Source organism: Neovison vison, chromosome 6, assembly GCF_020171115.1.
Source record: "Neovison vison isolate M4711 chromosome 6, ASM_NN_V1, whole genome shotgun sequence".
In the NCBI taxonomy this organism is placed as follows: domain Eukaryota; kingdom Metazoa; phylum Chordata; class Mammalia; order Carnivora; family Mustelidae; genus Neogale; species Neogale vison.
The window spans coordinates 107,843,419-107,860,349 of NC_058096.1; the positions used below are offsets into that span (position 1 = coordinate 107,843,419).

The 16,931-nt window shown below is 37.4% G+C and overlaps 1 protein-coding gene across 4 annotated transcripts in view; it reads left to right on the top strand.

Moving 5' to 3' along the window:
• The window catches only part of VPS8 (VPS8 subunit of CORVET complex), a 254,482-nt gene that overhangs the window by 179,811 nt on the left and 57,740 nt on the right, over positions 1 to 16,931 (top strand). For all 4 annotated transcript variants that reach the window (XM_044251922.1, XM_044251925.1, XM_044251923.1 and 1 more), the window contains 4 exons: positions 2,045 to 2,087; positions 5,340 to 5,443; positions 10,373 to 10,454; positions 10,809 to 10,891. In XM_044251922.1, the coding sequence (XP_044107857.1) occupies positions 2,045 to 2,087; positions 5,340 to 5,443; positions 10,373 to 10,454; positions 10,809 to 10,891 (312 nt within the window). The remainder of the gene's footprint in view (positions 1 to 2,044; positions 2,088 to 5,339; positions 5,444 to 10,372; positions 10,455 to 10,808; positions 10,892 to 16,931) is intronic.

A 16,931-nucleotide genomic window follows, 5' to 3' on the forward strand; every position in this document is an offset into this window, starting at 1 on the left:
ACTTTTTGTTTATCTGTTCATCCATTGATAGACCCTCGGATTGCTTCTACCTTTTGACCATTCTGAGTAATACTGCTATGAACATGGGTATACAGATATCTTTTCAAGACCCAGCTTTCATTTCTACTAAGCATATAACCAGAATGGAATTACTGAATTCAATGATAATATTATTTTTAATTTTGAAGGAACTGCCATACTGTTTTCTATAGTGGCTGCACCATTTTACATTCTCATCAGCAGTGCAGAAGGGTTTTAATTTCTCTACATCTTCTCCAAAACTGTTTTCTTGATGGTAGCCATTTTAATGGGTGTGAAGTACCCATTTTAAATACTGTCATCTACTCAGTGATTTTAAATATTTTCATCTACTTACGTATTAGGGATATCCTATTTATATTAAAAAAAAAAAGTTCCAAATTGGCTTCTAGTTTTTCTCAAGCTATGTAGTCACCAAACAGGCCAGGAAGAATATTCCACAGAGGCTTGCGTAGGCTCTCAGCCTCTTTTAATGAGTAAGTTATCCTTATATCTCTTTTTCCCTTGCAGTTTGTTGAAGATACCATGAATCTATTTTTAAAGGATAAATTAAACATATTCCTGGCATGGATGGGGGAAGAGAAGCAGGATACCCTTGCAGGGAATAAGACCAGCATTTACAAAGGCATGGAAATACTGAGAAATATGAGCTGCTAGGAGAGAATCCAGCAGCTTTGCTGGGGCTCCACTATCAATAGACACGTGAGGTTAGAAGCAAGGGCTGGGTCCAGATTTGGGAAGATTTTGTAGGACACCCTGAAGAATTAGGACTGATTTATTATCACATGAGACCACTTAAAGGTTGTTAAACAAAAGAACTGACATGATGATGTTTCATGAAGATTGCTCTGGTAACTGTAGGAGGATGGGGGTCTAGAGAAGGGGGAGGTAAAACTTGGGGAGGAAGCAGAGAGCATTTGCGAGGCTGTGTAGTACAGGTAATAAATCCATGAGGCTTAAGCTAGGGGTAGTGGTGGTGGTGAAGTGGGGAGAGGATTGGACTTGAGAACTGTTGATCATTTGAATATGGTATGGAAGGAATAAGAGGGAGTGGTTAATGACAGTTGTGTGATTTTTAGCTTTACATTATTAGCCTATAAGGGACCTCAAGGAAAGGAACAAGTTTGGACTAGAAAGGATATGTTAAGATCAGCCTCAGTGTATATTAAGACGACTTTGAGGAGCACCTGGATGGTGTAGTCAGTTAAGCATCCAGCTCTTGATTTCAGCTCAGGTCATGATCCCAGGATCATGGGATTAAGCCCCATGTGGGGCTCCTTGATCAGCAGGGAGTCTGCCTGAGCTTTTGTCTCTCCCTCTCTTTCCACCCCTCTCTCTATGTTCTCTTTCACTGTCTCTCTAAAATAAATAAATCTTTTTTTTTTTTTAAAGCATCCTTTGGAATATCATCAGTTAAGGCTTTCTAAGGATCTAGTATTTGGTGTAGCAGTGGACACTGAAATTTGCATATTTAGAGCTGTCATACTCAAGTCTGTGCCCCATGCTCTGGAGACATACTTTATGTTCTTTTTTTATTCCTTTTTCTCATAGCCCACTATGACTTTTATTCCCTTATCCAAAGTCTGGATAAATCCTGCTCTTTATTACTGTGCCTAAAGAATGTCATTGATGACGGTATAATGGTACAACAGAAGCAGAAGTGCTGCAGATAGGCGACACTTAGTATTTTGGGTCCCTTCCAATACTGCTAGCTTTGCTTTATGTATACCCCAGAATTCTCTTCTGAATGACAGTAAGCGACCTATCCTTAACCTTGTTGTTTCACCATGTTGTTTCTTCAAGGTTTTCCTTTAAAATGTGTTTGTCTGGGTGATGGCTATTAAGGAGGACACATGTTGTGATGATCACTGGGTGTTAAAAAAAACAACAACAACAAAGAATTTTTAAAAATAATAAAAAAATAAACAAAATGTATTTGTTCAAATATTTGTGAATTAGGTAACTGTATCCTTCTTACCTCCTGCATTTTTTTTTCACCTGCTAGAGACTGCAAAGCAAACTTCAAGAGATAACACATCAAGATGAAAGTAAGTTCTTGAGTGTGATTTACAATTATTTCTTCCCGTGGACCCTGTGTTTTAAAAGATGTTGTCTAAGAAACTGCATTTACTAAATAATAATTACCTTGTATAAATACTTAAACACTGATCCCAATTTTAGCTCATTTTCAAGGGCTCATAATGGGGAATCATGGAAACCATTGCAGCTTTGTGATGCCAGCTGTCAGTGGGGTTCACTAATACTGATTTTTTTGTTGTTTGTTTTATTTCTGTGCCAATTTTTGGTTATATATAAATGAGGTGCATAATTAATGTCTTTAAAGTTACTGTAATGTACTGAGCAATAACAAATCGAACTTCTAATCAGTAATAGCCAGGGTTTCTGTAGTGAATTTCTATAATTTTAGCACAAAGCAGTAAAACTTGACAGTGTGGAATCTTAGATGGCCTTGTCACAGACAGATGTAAAATTCCCATTATTTTCCTTGACGTTTTAGGACATAGATTCATTTTTTTTTTAATTGTGGTAAAATACACATAACACAAACTTTACCATTTTGGCCATTTGTAAGGGTCCAGTTCACTGGCATTGAGTCCATTCACACTGTCCTGCAGCCATCTCCACCGTCCATCTCTAGAAGTTTTCCAACTTCCCAAACTGAAGTTTTGTACCCGTGAGACAATTACTCCCATTCCTTGCCCCTGTCTGTCCCTGGCACCTCCCGTTGTGCTTTCCCACTCTGAATTTGATGACAGGCCTTCTATAACTGGAATTGTCCCGCGTTTGCCCTTTTCAGTCTGGTGTGTTGGCCTAGCATAATGTCATCACAATTTTTTGGCATTGTAGCACGTGTCAGAATCTCATTCCTTTTTAAAAAGGCTGAATAATATTTTGATTTATGTATGTACCACATCTTGCATCCTTTTGTCTGTCCATGGACACTTCAGTTTCTCCCCGACCCTTGTGAAGAATATTGCTGTGAACATGCTGTCCAGGTATCTTCTGAGACCCTGCTTTCATTTCTTCGGGGTAGATTCCCAGAAGTGTTACTGCTGGATTAAATAGTAATGCTAATGTTAATTTTTGAGCGGCCGTTACACTCGCTTCCGCAGTGGCCGCCTCAGTGTATGTGGCCGTCAGCGGCACACCAGTGAGAATTCTAGTCCATCCAAGCCCTTACCAACACTTGTGCTATTCTCTTTTCTTGAGCATAGCCATCCTCCTGGGTGCCAAGTGATAGCTTAGTCGCTTTTGGTTTGCATTTCCCCATTGACAGGTAATGGAGAGCATCTTTTCACATATTTACTGGTTATTTGTGTATCTTCTTGGGCCAAGTGTTTATTCAAGTCCTTTGCCCGCTTTTGAATAGGATGATTTCTTTTCACATTATTGAAATTTTCCAAAATAGCTCTTCCAAAGTTCATTCGATAGGTGATTTTTAGATTGCCCTACCTCTTCAACACATCAGCACATTTCTTAGACCCCCTTTGCCCACACATTTCCTTAAACTCCTTTACCCTAATTCTCTATAAATTACATTCATCTGTGTTTTCTGTGGCTCGGTCTTAGGTGATAGGATCTGTGTTGTATCTGGATCATTTTGTATTACACGGCATCTTCTTGGAGCCTTAGTAAACGGTTGACTTTTCCATATTTAGTTCAACTAAGCATTTAATTGTTAATTTTGTACTGTTAGTCTCTGTTTAGTCAATTTGTATTAGATTTATTGCATTTATGATATTTTGTTATTGTTGTTAGAATAATTTTTGCACACGTTACATGGGATGTTGAGGGAAAAGAAGAATATTTCCCTAAAACCACTACAATGATTTGCAAGTGATATGTGTAGAGAAGCCAGTTCTTTGAATTTAAATTTCTTTGAAGATCAATTTTTCAGAAATAGTCTCATGTCCACTGTTTACTCTCAGATTTAATTTTTTCTGTGTGCCTAAGAATTTTGGAGGATTTGCTAATTATAAGACATGGTGCTCGTGAGGGTAATACACAGATGGCTAAAACACAGCTCTTACCCAAATAACTATAGTCTTGTGAAAGAGACAGATATGTAAATAAAAACTTTGAATGCTGGAGGAATCAAGTATTATCAAAGAGATGCAGTGAGAGTGGAAAATGATTGTGAAAAATTAGAGAATGATTTATAACTGATGAATCAAAGGTCATTTGTGGAAGATGTGACCTTTGATGTAAGACTGGAATGATGACTAGAAGTTTGATAGGGAAAGGCAAGGAAAGGGCACCTGGGCTGAGCAGAATGTGAGTATGAAAGTACTTGACCAGGAACTCAGGAGTAAGATACAGCGCAGCGGAGTAAGAGCACAGAGGGTGAGAACATGAGCCAGATGGTTACTGCGTCTACTTAGGGTCAGAGGTTTACTTATGTTCTGTTTTTAAAACTTCAAGGCCTTTAATGATTTTTGTGGATGAGACTGATAGATTTGCTTGTGACAAAGAGAATGAGGGAGGCAAGATTTAGAAGTCAGAAGTTTAATTGAGAGTTGTTGCTGTAGTTCACAGGAGGTGAAGAGCAGCATAGGGTAAAAGTCATGACACGTGAGGGCACAGAAGTAGAATCCACGGAAGTGGCAATTTATTTCGATGTGTGGGTAAAGCGGGGACGGAACGTCAGGGACGATGAAGATTTATAAACTGACTTAAAGAAGATGGTTTCATTAACTTAGTTTGGGAAGTGAGAAAAAAAGTGATCTGGTTTTTGTGCATATGAACTCAAGGTGCTCGCAGGACATCCGTGGAGAGATGGATAGAATCTGTGGACAGTTCACCCTGCAGATGATGAAAGGAACATGGGCTGCAGGTGTACATTCAGAAGTTATTGGCAAGGACCTGAGGTTGAAACCACAAGTGGAAGTGAATTATTGGGAAATGAAAAGGAGAGGGCCTAAGATAGTATCTTGAAGGATGACTTACATCTAAGAGATAGAGGGAAGAAGAAATGGTAGAACAAGTAAGGTGAAAGGTCATCTTTCTGCTGACTAACCCACAGATGATTAGAGCTGTTCCATAGCTAAAGTGTATTAAAATGCTAAATGTGATGAGCTTTATATGTCCTGTGAATGTCAGGCATTTACATGGAAACAAAATTATCTGTTTTTAATCTATTAAGCATTGGTATCATGCTTATGGAAGATTTCATAATACAAACAGTGCTATGCCAAGAAAAAGATAATTTTTTTACAGAAGCTCTGAGAATTCTCAGTAATACATCCTTAAGTCTTGTTAATAATTTTTCTGAATCTTAGAGACCAAAGAGGAGCTCTCATTGAAGGATGTTGAAGATACCATGGTAGAGACAATTGCCCTTTGCCAGAGAAATTCCCATAATTTGAACCAGCAGCAACGAGAGGTAGGAGAATGACTACTTAGGCATATCAAAGTCGGTTCTGATCTGAAACTAGGAATTAATTCTATTTCTTCTGCCCTCTCAGCCACCTGAGTTTAATTCAACTAGATTTTAATCACTGTTTAGTGCTCCCAGGAGTATAAGCCTCCTAAAGTTATTGTGAGGAGTGCTTGTCCTCTTTGTTCTCACAAAAGGCTTTATATTCCTGGATCTGGCTGTGCTGCAGGATTTAAGCACGTGATTACTGGATGTCCTTGTTCTCTTTGGACCGTGATTCTGTGTATTCCGTGTAGCGATTCTATATTCTATGGATGTGTTGTCATTTATCATCTCTTCTATTCTCTGTGGAGGAAAATGAGCATGAGGAGCTGGAGGGAAACCTTTAGGGGATACAGAGAACACTGGAAAAGGTCAAAGAAGGCTGTGATGTAGTTTCTCAACCCTGGCTGCACATTATAGTCACTTGGGGACCTTTGAGAAAATCCCAGCACTCAGGCTGCACCCCGAGAACAACGAAATTACAGTTTTTGGATGGGGACCCAGTGCTAAATCTTCCCACATGATCCCACTGTACAGCCAAGGTTGGAACCACTGCTGTAATAGATTCCAGACTGCCAAAAGGCAGAGCACAGAACTGAAGGAGGCACGGCTGAGCACCTGGTGCAGGTGGGAGTTACAGCAGGGAAGCAGAGACTAAGGGGGTGGGATGGGACTTGACAGCCACATTCTGCTGCAGTTTTCAGAAGAGAAGGTGCAGCGTGATGTGGCCTCCTTGTAACTCCTCAGTGCCTGCCCCTCCGGGCTGCAGCCTCTGACTTTGCACCACCCGGCGCCTTTCTCTTCCCAGGGTTCTGATATGGGGAGTAAGGCAGACTTTTTTAAATATATTTAGCCATACATGTTACAGTGAGAATTATAAACTTATTTTTCTTTCCTGTTCTTTTGAGTTGGGTAAATTGCAACTTGACATTTTTGTCAAAGATTTTTTAAGACCATACATTCCAGAAACCCTTCAGAAGAAAAATTATATACAACAAGCACATTTACATAACAGAGGTGATTTTTAAAAAAACATTTTGTGTGATAGACATATTCTTTATTTTTTAAAATCCTGCAAAACAGAAAGTTACAAAAAACAATGTGTTTTTTTTTAAATTACCTTATAAGGGGTGCCTGGCTCAGTGGGTTAAATTACTCTGCCTTTCAGCTCAGGTCATAATTCCAGGGTCCTGGGATGGAGCCCCATATTGGGCTCTCTGTTCAGCAGGGAGCCTGCTTCCCTTCCATTCTCTCTGCCTGTATCTCTGCCTACTTGTGATCTCTGTCTGTCAAATAAATAAATAAAATCTTTAAAAAAAAATAAAAATAAAAATTACCTTGTAAGATCCTATCACCCAGAAATAACCATCATTATCACTGGGGGAACCATCAGTCCAGGTACTTCTTATCAGCCTAAATCAGGAAATGCTTGCTTTTACAAATAAATATAGTAGTCAGTCTCCATTAGGAAGCTTTCTGAATTTCAAATTAATATTTCTTCACCATACTATTTCTTAATAAATATCACTACAGCTTAAAAAAATCTGAATGACTGTAACAGATTGGAATTATTTATTTATAATTACATTTCTGTTTTATAGTATCTGTGATGCCAAGCCAGTAAGGAAACACGTAAACTCATGCTTGCTCCCACCTCTCTCCTCCATCCCTCTTAATTTTAAATAACCTCATAGAAGCCAGTAACACATACATTCTTTTCTGTGTCCACAATTCCCATAAATTGTTTAATCTTTTGAAAATGGATTTTGAGCTTTTAATCAGTCGTTTTGCCATGATTTTTCTATTCCTGAGTTTTTATTTTCATTTGTCTTTTGGTTGGCTGCCTATATTTGGACATGGTTATATTTTGATAGAGAAACATGAAAAGGTAGAATTCTTTAAGCCATGTTCATACATACTTAATTCTAAATCTTTTTCACTTTTCAACCCTTCCATCTCCTCTCCAATATCTATTTGATACTCCTCCATCTTCTCATGGAAAATTTAAGGGAAAAGGATATGTTTATATGTTTTATAAGTAGGGCTGTTTAGGTTCACATAAGCTGAAATATATGACTCACATGTATTAACTAGTAGAATTAGTTATAAAAATCCATGCCTCCAGAGCTCTAGGGATTATTCCGACTGTATTTGAACTCTGTATCTCTTAATCAGAGATAGGAACAATGCTTCTTTTGATGTGGCCAAAGGAAAACTCATTTCATCTCCCCCCCACCCCCCGAGTTGGGATTTGTTTTAGTAAAAATATTAGATGTTAGACTTCTTCCTGTCCTTTGGAATTTTCACTTCTTTATGGCTGTTATTACGCCATTGACTGGCTGCGTGTGAGAGAAGTCTGTTTGCCTCTCCTGTGTAGAGACACACCCTCTTTGTGGTCCCTCCCTCTAACAACTGGTTTCTGCTTCATTTCTGAATAAGTTTCATTATAACAACAGAAATATTTGAATGTAAATTTTATATAAATACTGTCTTGTGTGAAAAATGCTAGACTGATCTTATGTAATACCAAACATTCAATTTGGGGGGTTTTAATGGTGGTTTGTCTTGATTCTCTTTGTTTTGTTTTGTTTTGGAGAGAGTGAGAACAAAAGCTGTTACCACAGACAGTCAACTAACTAGAAGATTTGAAGTGTTTGAAGTTTGACAGTAGACTGTTCATAGTATCTCTTTCCAGAAGTTATCATCATAAGACTTAATGTTATGAGTATTTACTTAAAGCAGACTACAGGAAATTGGGCTGTTAATCCTTTCTCAAGTAGAATCTCTGCCTGTCCTACTTTTCTCTGTGTGTTTATGGGGCTGCCCTAATACACGGTGATTACATATAACAAAGAGTTTGGCTTTGTTATTATGCATATAATTCCCTGAAAAGGAAGCTGTGTATTACACAGCATAAGAAAGGAATTCAGGTTTAGTTGTGTTGCTCTCAAGGGATGGTTTGTGTGGAGATCTAATTAAAGAAAAATAATTCCTCTGTGTAGAGTGTGAACGTATCCCATGGCTATTACCTCCACAAACATGCTTCTCCCAGTCTACCATTTATAGTCAAGAAACAGCTAATCTTTACAAAAGTAATTCTTCCTGAATTGTCTGGATTAAATAAGAAAATTTAAAATTGAAATTTCTAAACATAATAAATATAAAAACAAAATGTATCCCATATTAAAATAAATTATAAAATATTTTGTATAATAAATTATAATTTATATAAAAGATTGTATTATATATATTTTATTATGATTTATACAAAATATTATACAAAATAAAATAAATTATACAATAAATAACACAATTAGAATAACCTACACAGAAATAAGTAATGTGGTTATAAAAACATGTTAAAAAAAAGGTAAGCTAAATAAAGCTATCCAAGAATAAAATACAGCACTAATAGTTCATGAGTACTAAATAAGTTAAAATTTCAATAAAATAAAAAATTGCCATATGTAATATAGTTAAAACCAGTATCTTGAGAACTTAAAGAAATACATCAAAAGTTATTAGTATGAAATCTTGACCTCATAAAACCTTAAATGGAGGCAGATAAAGGCTTCCTAGTAGAGCTCTTCAGTTGGGAGGTAAACCAGTGGTTACTGGACCTGCAGCCTGTTCTTTTTGCCTTCAGAGGCTCTCATATCTCCACTGCCATAAAATTTGTATGGGGTCAGGTGGTGGGGTGCAGAATATGCCCTTTTCTGTAAATAACCACTCTTGTTCTGCTTTGACCTTTCTTCATGGCCCCCAGGTGTTTTCAGGAATATGTTCCTCCCAAGACATAGAATTAAGACCTTCTGTAAATGATTGTCCAACAAGAAACCATGTCTGAAACCTAAAATGTATTAGTTTGATTTTTGATTAAAGGTCTCTGCCCTCCTCCCCCCCAAAAAGGAAGAGGACAGAATTTGGAGTCAGAGTACCAGTTAACTGGTAGTGTGATCTTTGGCAAATTATTTTTCTAAACTTAAGTTTCATCTCAAGTGAAGATCGTGCTTATTGTATAAGGCTGTTACGAAATTGAAATGAGAAAGTTGTGTAAATCATTTAATTGAGGACCCAGCATAATAGGAATAAATAAATGGTGGATCTATTAATTTATCTCTTGATGTGGTTGGAAATGTTAATTGAAATAATGTTAACTTCTACATCTTGGTCTATGATGACTAACGTAATACAAAACAACGCTTTAGAGAGGGGAAAACTTTGGACAACCTTTATTCATTTCTCTTGCTTGATGCAGCTAAAGAGAAATGTGGAGGAGGTGAGGTGTCAGAGGGGCGGTCCTGTGTCCTGTCCTGCAGTACATAGAGTCACTTAGACTTGGTCAGGGGTGCGTGTACCGCACTGTATATGAGAACCCGGCTGGTAACTCGACCGTGTTGCCTTTCAACAGGACTTGTCCTAAAACACAGAAGATTGCAGTTCCAGGGTCTAGACTTACTGCGGTTTCTTTATTTTCCTAAAGGGCATAGTAAAGATACCTATTGTAACTGTGCTCATTGCTTCTTTATTGTTGTTTCCCTTCCCAGTCAAGTGTTCTATCTTTTGTTTTTAAAATGTTTATAAACAGGGTGCCTGGGTGGCTCAGTCATTAAGCATCTGCCTTGGGTTCAGATCATGATCCCAAGATCCTGGGATTGAGCCCCGCATCCGGCTCCCTGCTCAGTGGGAAGCCTGCTTCTCCCTCTCTCACTCCCCCTGCTTGTGTTCCCTCTCACTGTCTCTCTCTCTGTCAAGTAAATAAATAAAATATTTTAAAAATAATAAAATGTTTATAAACAAATGTATGTGAGAGGTACATCTCAACCTGTAAAGCACTATGCTGAAGCCAATCTTAAATATAATAGAGTGCTTTGGTTTCCTCTGACATTGTAGGCACTCTGGTTTCCATTACTGGAGGCAATGATGGCCCCCCAGAAGCTCTCTGGATCAACCGCACCTCATCTGCACCCAGAAGGTAATTACATCATCAAAATCCACCTGTACCATCACCAACTTTCATCTGCAAAAAATTATCATTACGATACCTTTTCCCAGTATCATAGTATTAGTGTTTTTCTTAATGAAATTGTTGTATAGTGTTAATCTCATCTTTTATTCAGTTCTTTCTGTGGCACCAGTTGTGTCATTTGTCTTGAATAATAGGAGCTTTGTTATTTATCAGCAGTTAACTTTAAAATATCCAACTGGCCCTGGTTAGCTGAGTTTCTAGGAAACTATATAAATCTACTATTTTACACTGACATGTAGGAAAAACCAAAACCACTTACTTTAAACTAACCTTAATATTAACATTTTATTATTATAACAGCTCTGAAATCTCTGACCATGCAAGTTCTAAACAGCATGGCAGCATTTATTGCCCTTCCATCGATCTTGCAAAGAATCTTACAGGTGAGTTAAAAGGAGAGAAAACTCAATGTTGATAAGTTTCAACTCATATTCTAGTCATGTTTAAATAACAAATTAAGCTAATGTTTAAATGGGTCTCTAGAGTAATGCAGCTGGTTTTTGTCATTGCTAACTATCTAACTTAACAACTGTCATCCTTGAGCCTTTCCTGGTGCTCCAAGAGTGTGGGTTTTCCTGGCACAGGCTGGGGACCTTCCAGGTGGGTGTGCAGCCTTCACGTGTTCACCGGCATCTGGGGATTCAGATATATAGGCTTCCTGTTCATATGCTAACTGGGAGAGAATCACCATTTATTGCCAGCTAATTGTGCCTTTTAGATTAAAAAAATATATAATAACCTAAAAATTACATTAATATAGTCATTTCTGAATCATAGGTTGTAACTTAAGTTTTCCAACTCATAAAAAAAATTTTATGTCTAGCCCTCATCTCCTATTCTAATTGTTACCCAACTTTGCGTCCACAGCCTTTGTAGGAAATATCATTTGAAGGAAGTACCTATTTCCTTCAGCAAAAGGCATGTATGTTCCCAATATCATTAAAAGAACACCAAAAATACCCCAGGATAAATTTTTCAGAAACTTTGTGAACATTCCTGGGGAAATAGCAGGAATTATCCTTAGAATCCATTTTGTCTTCCTTCATTTTATGCAGCATAGACACACACACATACCCCAAAACCATCAAAAAACAGTACTATGATGCCATTGGTCTTTATAATTCTCAAATGACTTTTCTCCTGTCAAGAATGTCCCTGGCAGCTCTCTTTTAAGACTTGCCAAGCTCCACTTGCATCTGGTATGAAGTGTCTGGGCTTTGCTGATACAGACTGCTGTATCCCTAAGCTCTCATCACAGTTATGTATCTGCACACGTCCTCTTTCGTTTGATCCTGAGCATGTGGTGGCAAAGTCTTTGATATAAACCACTTCTCTTATGTCCATTTTAGAATACGTTAGTCATAATGTTTTTAATTGAATATAAAGTAGTACTTCCATAAGGCAGAAATACTTTAATTTACCAAGTAAATTAGAAAAAATGAAATCTTAAGGTCAAAAATAGCTTCACTTTCAGTGTATGCATTTTGCTTTATATTGAGCTTTAACCACACTTTGGAACATAAATTACAAGAAAAAAAATCAGTTTTTCTCTTGGCAAAAGCAGGTGATTTTTAAAATTTTTGTTTTTTCAAGGCTCCTGACTTTGAAGGCTTTTGATATTAGAAAATCTTCCCTTTATTTTGAGTTTTATTGGCATTTATTTTATTTTTTTTTTTGGCATTCATTTTAATTGTGTTCTTAGCATTCTCTATTTTCAGTGGTAGAAAAGGTATGTCCCACCTTCTTTTCCCATGAATCAAGAGGGTATGCTCTTTCTTAAATTTGTTATTTGCACGTTTGTGATTACTGTAGTAATAACTCTACCTTATATTTGTGTAGAGATTTTTATTTTTCTCAAGTTGCTTTCACAGATAGTATCTCAGTTGAAACTGAACATTCTCTTCAGGTAGTTAGGGCTACTACAGAAATTTCTGTTGATGAAGGAGGAAACTGAAGTATAGAAAAGCTAGTACTTGGTTTGCTGTTTGTGGCAGAACCCGGGCTACCACAAAAGTCTCTCACATTCTAATTTATGCTGGTTCCTATTATATTGTGTAAGCTTTTCAGTTGTTTCAGTGCCTGGTCTTTTGAGGCGTTAACTAATTTGTTTATTAAATATGTTTCCCTGTTTGGTCATTTCCTATGTAGATGAAAACCTTAGCTCTTGTCCTAAAGAGCTTTTAGGAGAGACAGAAAATGTTCTGATGTAGCTCTTCTTTGGGCTCTAAGCAAGTAATGGTGGCCACCTGAAGGATTATCTGCTGTGAACCCCCGCTAGGGTGATTGCCACTTCATCCCTACATTTTCAGGCCATATGATTACAGTAGGAGCAGTGTCTGACAGCAGGACCCTGACTCCACTAGATTGAGTCAGGGTGAGCAACTGGCCACTAACTGGCCACTAAGTAGGGCCAATCAGTGCCTTTTCCAGGAAATTATAGAACTGAACTTGAAGAGGATGAATGAGCCGTTCTTCAGGCCTCTGAGTTATATAAGGTACAAAGTTCAGCAACTGACAGTGACTACTTTTCCATCATATTGACTGAAATAGTTAAAAAAAAAAATCACGGAGAGAAGGGGAAGAGTAAAGCAGACACACAAAGAGGAAAATAGACAAGATGCATGAAGAAAAGAAGAGAAGACACCAGGAGAAGAGACAAGGCACAGGGAGAGGAGACCACAGAAATCCTGATGGCATTTGAGTCCTTTGTTTTAGTTGTAAAGGCTCACTGCTTTCCTTTGCTTGGATCCTTGAAACAGCCCAGTATCTTTACAACAGTTAGTTTTTTTAATAAGTTGAAATGAGTTGGGTTTCTGAATTTATCTAGTCAAAGGAGTACCAATAAAAGTATATCTGAAACAGACTGGGGAATTTGGGAAGATTTCCTGGAGGAGGAAATGTCTGAACTGAATCTTAAATAGCCTAAAGGAATTAGGGGAAAAATGGAGATAGGGCTATTCTAAGCGGAGTGAACTATATATACAAAGAATGTGAGGTAAAACATGGTATATTTGGAGGAGTTGCAAGTGTTAAGTATGCTTGGAACATAGGACAAGAATAAAGGTGAGTCACGGAGCTGAAATTTGAGAGACTGGCAGGGACTGTGTTCTTAATTGCTTTGTGAACCATAAGGTAGGACTTTGGATTTAATTTTAACATTAGTAGATTCTCATCAAAGGATTTTAAGCAGAGGAATGATGGAATAATGTTTCTCTTTAGAAAAATCATTCATCCAATATGTTATACAGGATAAATTGGAAGAGATAAGACTGAAGGCCTAGGAATACCCAGAATGTAATAGGTACTCAAAATTTGTTAATTGCGTTGCATAGAGTGGCTAGGAGAAGATGGATTTGGAGGTTAGTTAGTAGAATCCGCTTGACTTTTTGACGTTTAGAGGTAAGGAAACACAAGAACTCATGTTTCATGTGACTAACAATGAGCAGTGGGGAAACATGGGACCGGACTTTATGGGAAGAAGTAGAAGTGGAGACATAGACTCGGAAGTTGTCAGCACAGAAGTGGTAGTTCAGTTCTTGAAACTAGGTTAATGTTAGGAGGAAATGAATTAGCGAGAAAAGCAGAAGGCTAAAAGTGGAGTTCTTGGAAACATCTAAGGATCAGGTCTATTTACCCATCTTTATTTACCATTAGAACGGAAGGACCTTCAGAATAAGACTATATTTTGCTACTCTGTCACCATCACCTAGCCCAGAGGTACCTGACATACAGTAGGAACTAAATATTTTTAGAGTGAATAAAAGCCAAGGGTGCAGGAATTCCACTTCTGCCCCAAGTGGAGTAACAGATTTACCCCCTTGCTTGAAGCAGCCAAAAAATTGGACAGAGTATTTGAAATAGTTTTTTTAAAAAACTGGGTATCAAGCAGTAAAGGTCATTGATAACTGAGAGACTGGAAACAGACAAGGTAAGCCCTGTGTTTGTCCCACCTTAATGTCTTGAGAGACTTCCTAGGCAATAGTGCAGGGAGGGGATCCCAGCCAGTTTCCAGCATATTCATTGCTTTGAGGAGATGTCGCTGAGAATCAAGAGACTGAGGTGGCCAGAGTTTGCAGGCAAGTACCAGGCAGCTGAACTCTGGAGATGTGCAGAAGGCCCCTTTCTCAAGTGTAAGTGGATGGTATAAGGAAGCTAGCTAGGCCAAGGAAAAAACCACCTGAAAGGATCGGAGGTAATAATACTTGCACGTACACAGAGCCAATAGCAAGACTAGAATGAAGACCTCGTAATGCACAGAACATGGGGTAGAGTACTCAGAAGTACTCAATAGTGGGAAGCAGCCCTCGATACATAGCTCCACTCATACTAACAAATCTTAATAGCAACCTGAAAGGATCAAACTTACCAAGTAATTTAACTGCCTCCCAGAACAAAGATTAAAAATACTTTAAGGAATACAAAAATACCCAGGACCCAACAGTGTAAAATTTATGGTATATTATATCAAATAAAAAAATTACAAGGTATTCAGAGAAACTGGAAAATGAAACCCACATATGACATTGGATATTAAAATTAGCGGACAAGGACACCAAAACAGAAGAAAAGATAAGTGAATTTGCAAACCTAGCAATACAGATTATCCAAAATGAAACAGAGAAAAGTGAATTGAAAAAAAAAAAAAAATGAGTCCATGAACTCTGGGACAATTTCAAGCAGCCCAGAATATGTGTCCTTGGAATCCTGAAAACAGGGAGTCAGGAAAAAATACTTGAAGAAAAACTGGTTGAATATTTTTCAGATTTATTGAGAACTATTAGCACACAGATTGATAATCCCAAACCTGAGCAGTATGAGGAAAAATACAAGGCCCATCATAATTGTTCAAAATCAGGTTAACAGAAAAACTTAACAGCACCAGAGGAAGAAAAGAGGAACAAAAATAAGATGGTAACACTTTTCTGTCAAACAGTTTTAACCACTTTGACCTAGTTGACATTTACATATTAATTCTAATGGCAGAAGTCACATTCTTCTCAGGTTGTACATGGAATGTTTACTAAGATAGGCCATACTCTGGGCTATAAAGCAAGTGTTCATAAACCCGTTGTTTTGGATTTTAACCATTCTAATAGGTTTGTAGTGGTCTTATTATTTTAATATGCTATTCCGTAATGAACAATGACTTGGAACACCTTTTTATGTGCTCACTTGCCATCTGTGTATCCCCATTAGTTGGGTCGTGTTTTTTAATTATTGAGTTTTAAGATTTCTTTGTATATTTTTTTATAGAAGTTTTTGTCAGATATGTTGTGCATGTATTTTCCCAGTTGGTGGCTTTTCTTTTCATTCTCTCAACAGTGTCTTTTCATTAAGCAGAAGGTTTTTTAACTTTAATGAGGTCCACCTTTTCAGGGATTTTTTTTTCATGGATTGTGTATTTAATGTTGTATCTAAAAACTCATCATCAAACCCAAGTTCACCTAAATTTTTTTCCCATGTTCTAGAAGTTTTATAGTTTTGCATTTTACATTTTAGGTCTGTGATCCATTTTGAGTTAATTTTTATGAAAGATGTAAAGTCAAAGTCCAGAGTCATTTTTCTACATGTGGATGTCCAGTTTTTCCAGCACCATTTGTTGAAAAGACTATCCCTTTCTTCATTGAATAGCCTTTGCTCAGTTGGCTATATTTATGGGGGTTTATTGCTAAGTGCTCTGTTCTTCTCCAGTGATGTCTTTGTTTGGTCTTTTGTCAGTACCACATTATCTTGATTATTGCAGCTTCATAGTAATTTTGAAAGTCAGGTAGTGTCAGTCCTCTGACTTTGTCCTCCTTCAATGTTGTGTTAGCTATTTTGGGTCTTTTGCCTAACTGTAGAATCATATTGTCTGTATCCACAAAGTAACTTGCCAGCTTTTTGATTGTCTTTGTCTGGTTTTGTCTGGGTAATGCTGGCCTCATCAAATGAGTTAGGTGTTCCCTCTGCTTCTATTTTCTAAAACAGATTGTAGGATAGTGATATAATTTCTTCCTAAATATTTGGTAGAATAAACCAGTGAAACCATGTGAACCTGGTGTCTTCTATTTTGAAATGTTATTAAGGATTCAATTTGGTTAAGAGACCAGACCTGATTATTAAATGTTTCTACATGTGTGAGTTTCAGTAGTGTGTCTTTCAAGGAGTTGATCTGTTCCATCTAAGTTATCAAGTACTCAAACCAGGAGTTTTTATATCTTTAGGTTTGGGGGTTTTCTGTTTTGTTTATTTGTTTTGGTTTGGTTTTGTGTGTGTGTGTGTGTGTGTGTGTTTTGTTTTTTTTAATCTTGTCCCTTATCACCTTTTTTTTTCATTAGAACCAATTTTCAATCCATTGCCAAGCGTTCTCCACTAAAATATTGCCTAGATTATTTCCTGTGTTCCAGCACCATGCAGGGCACATAGTGTATTCTTACTGGGTTT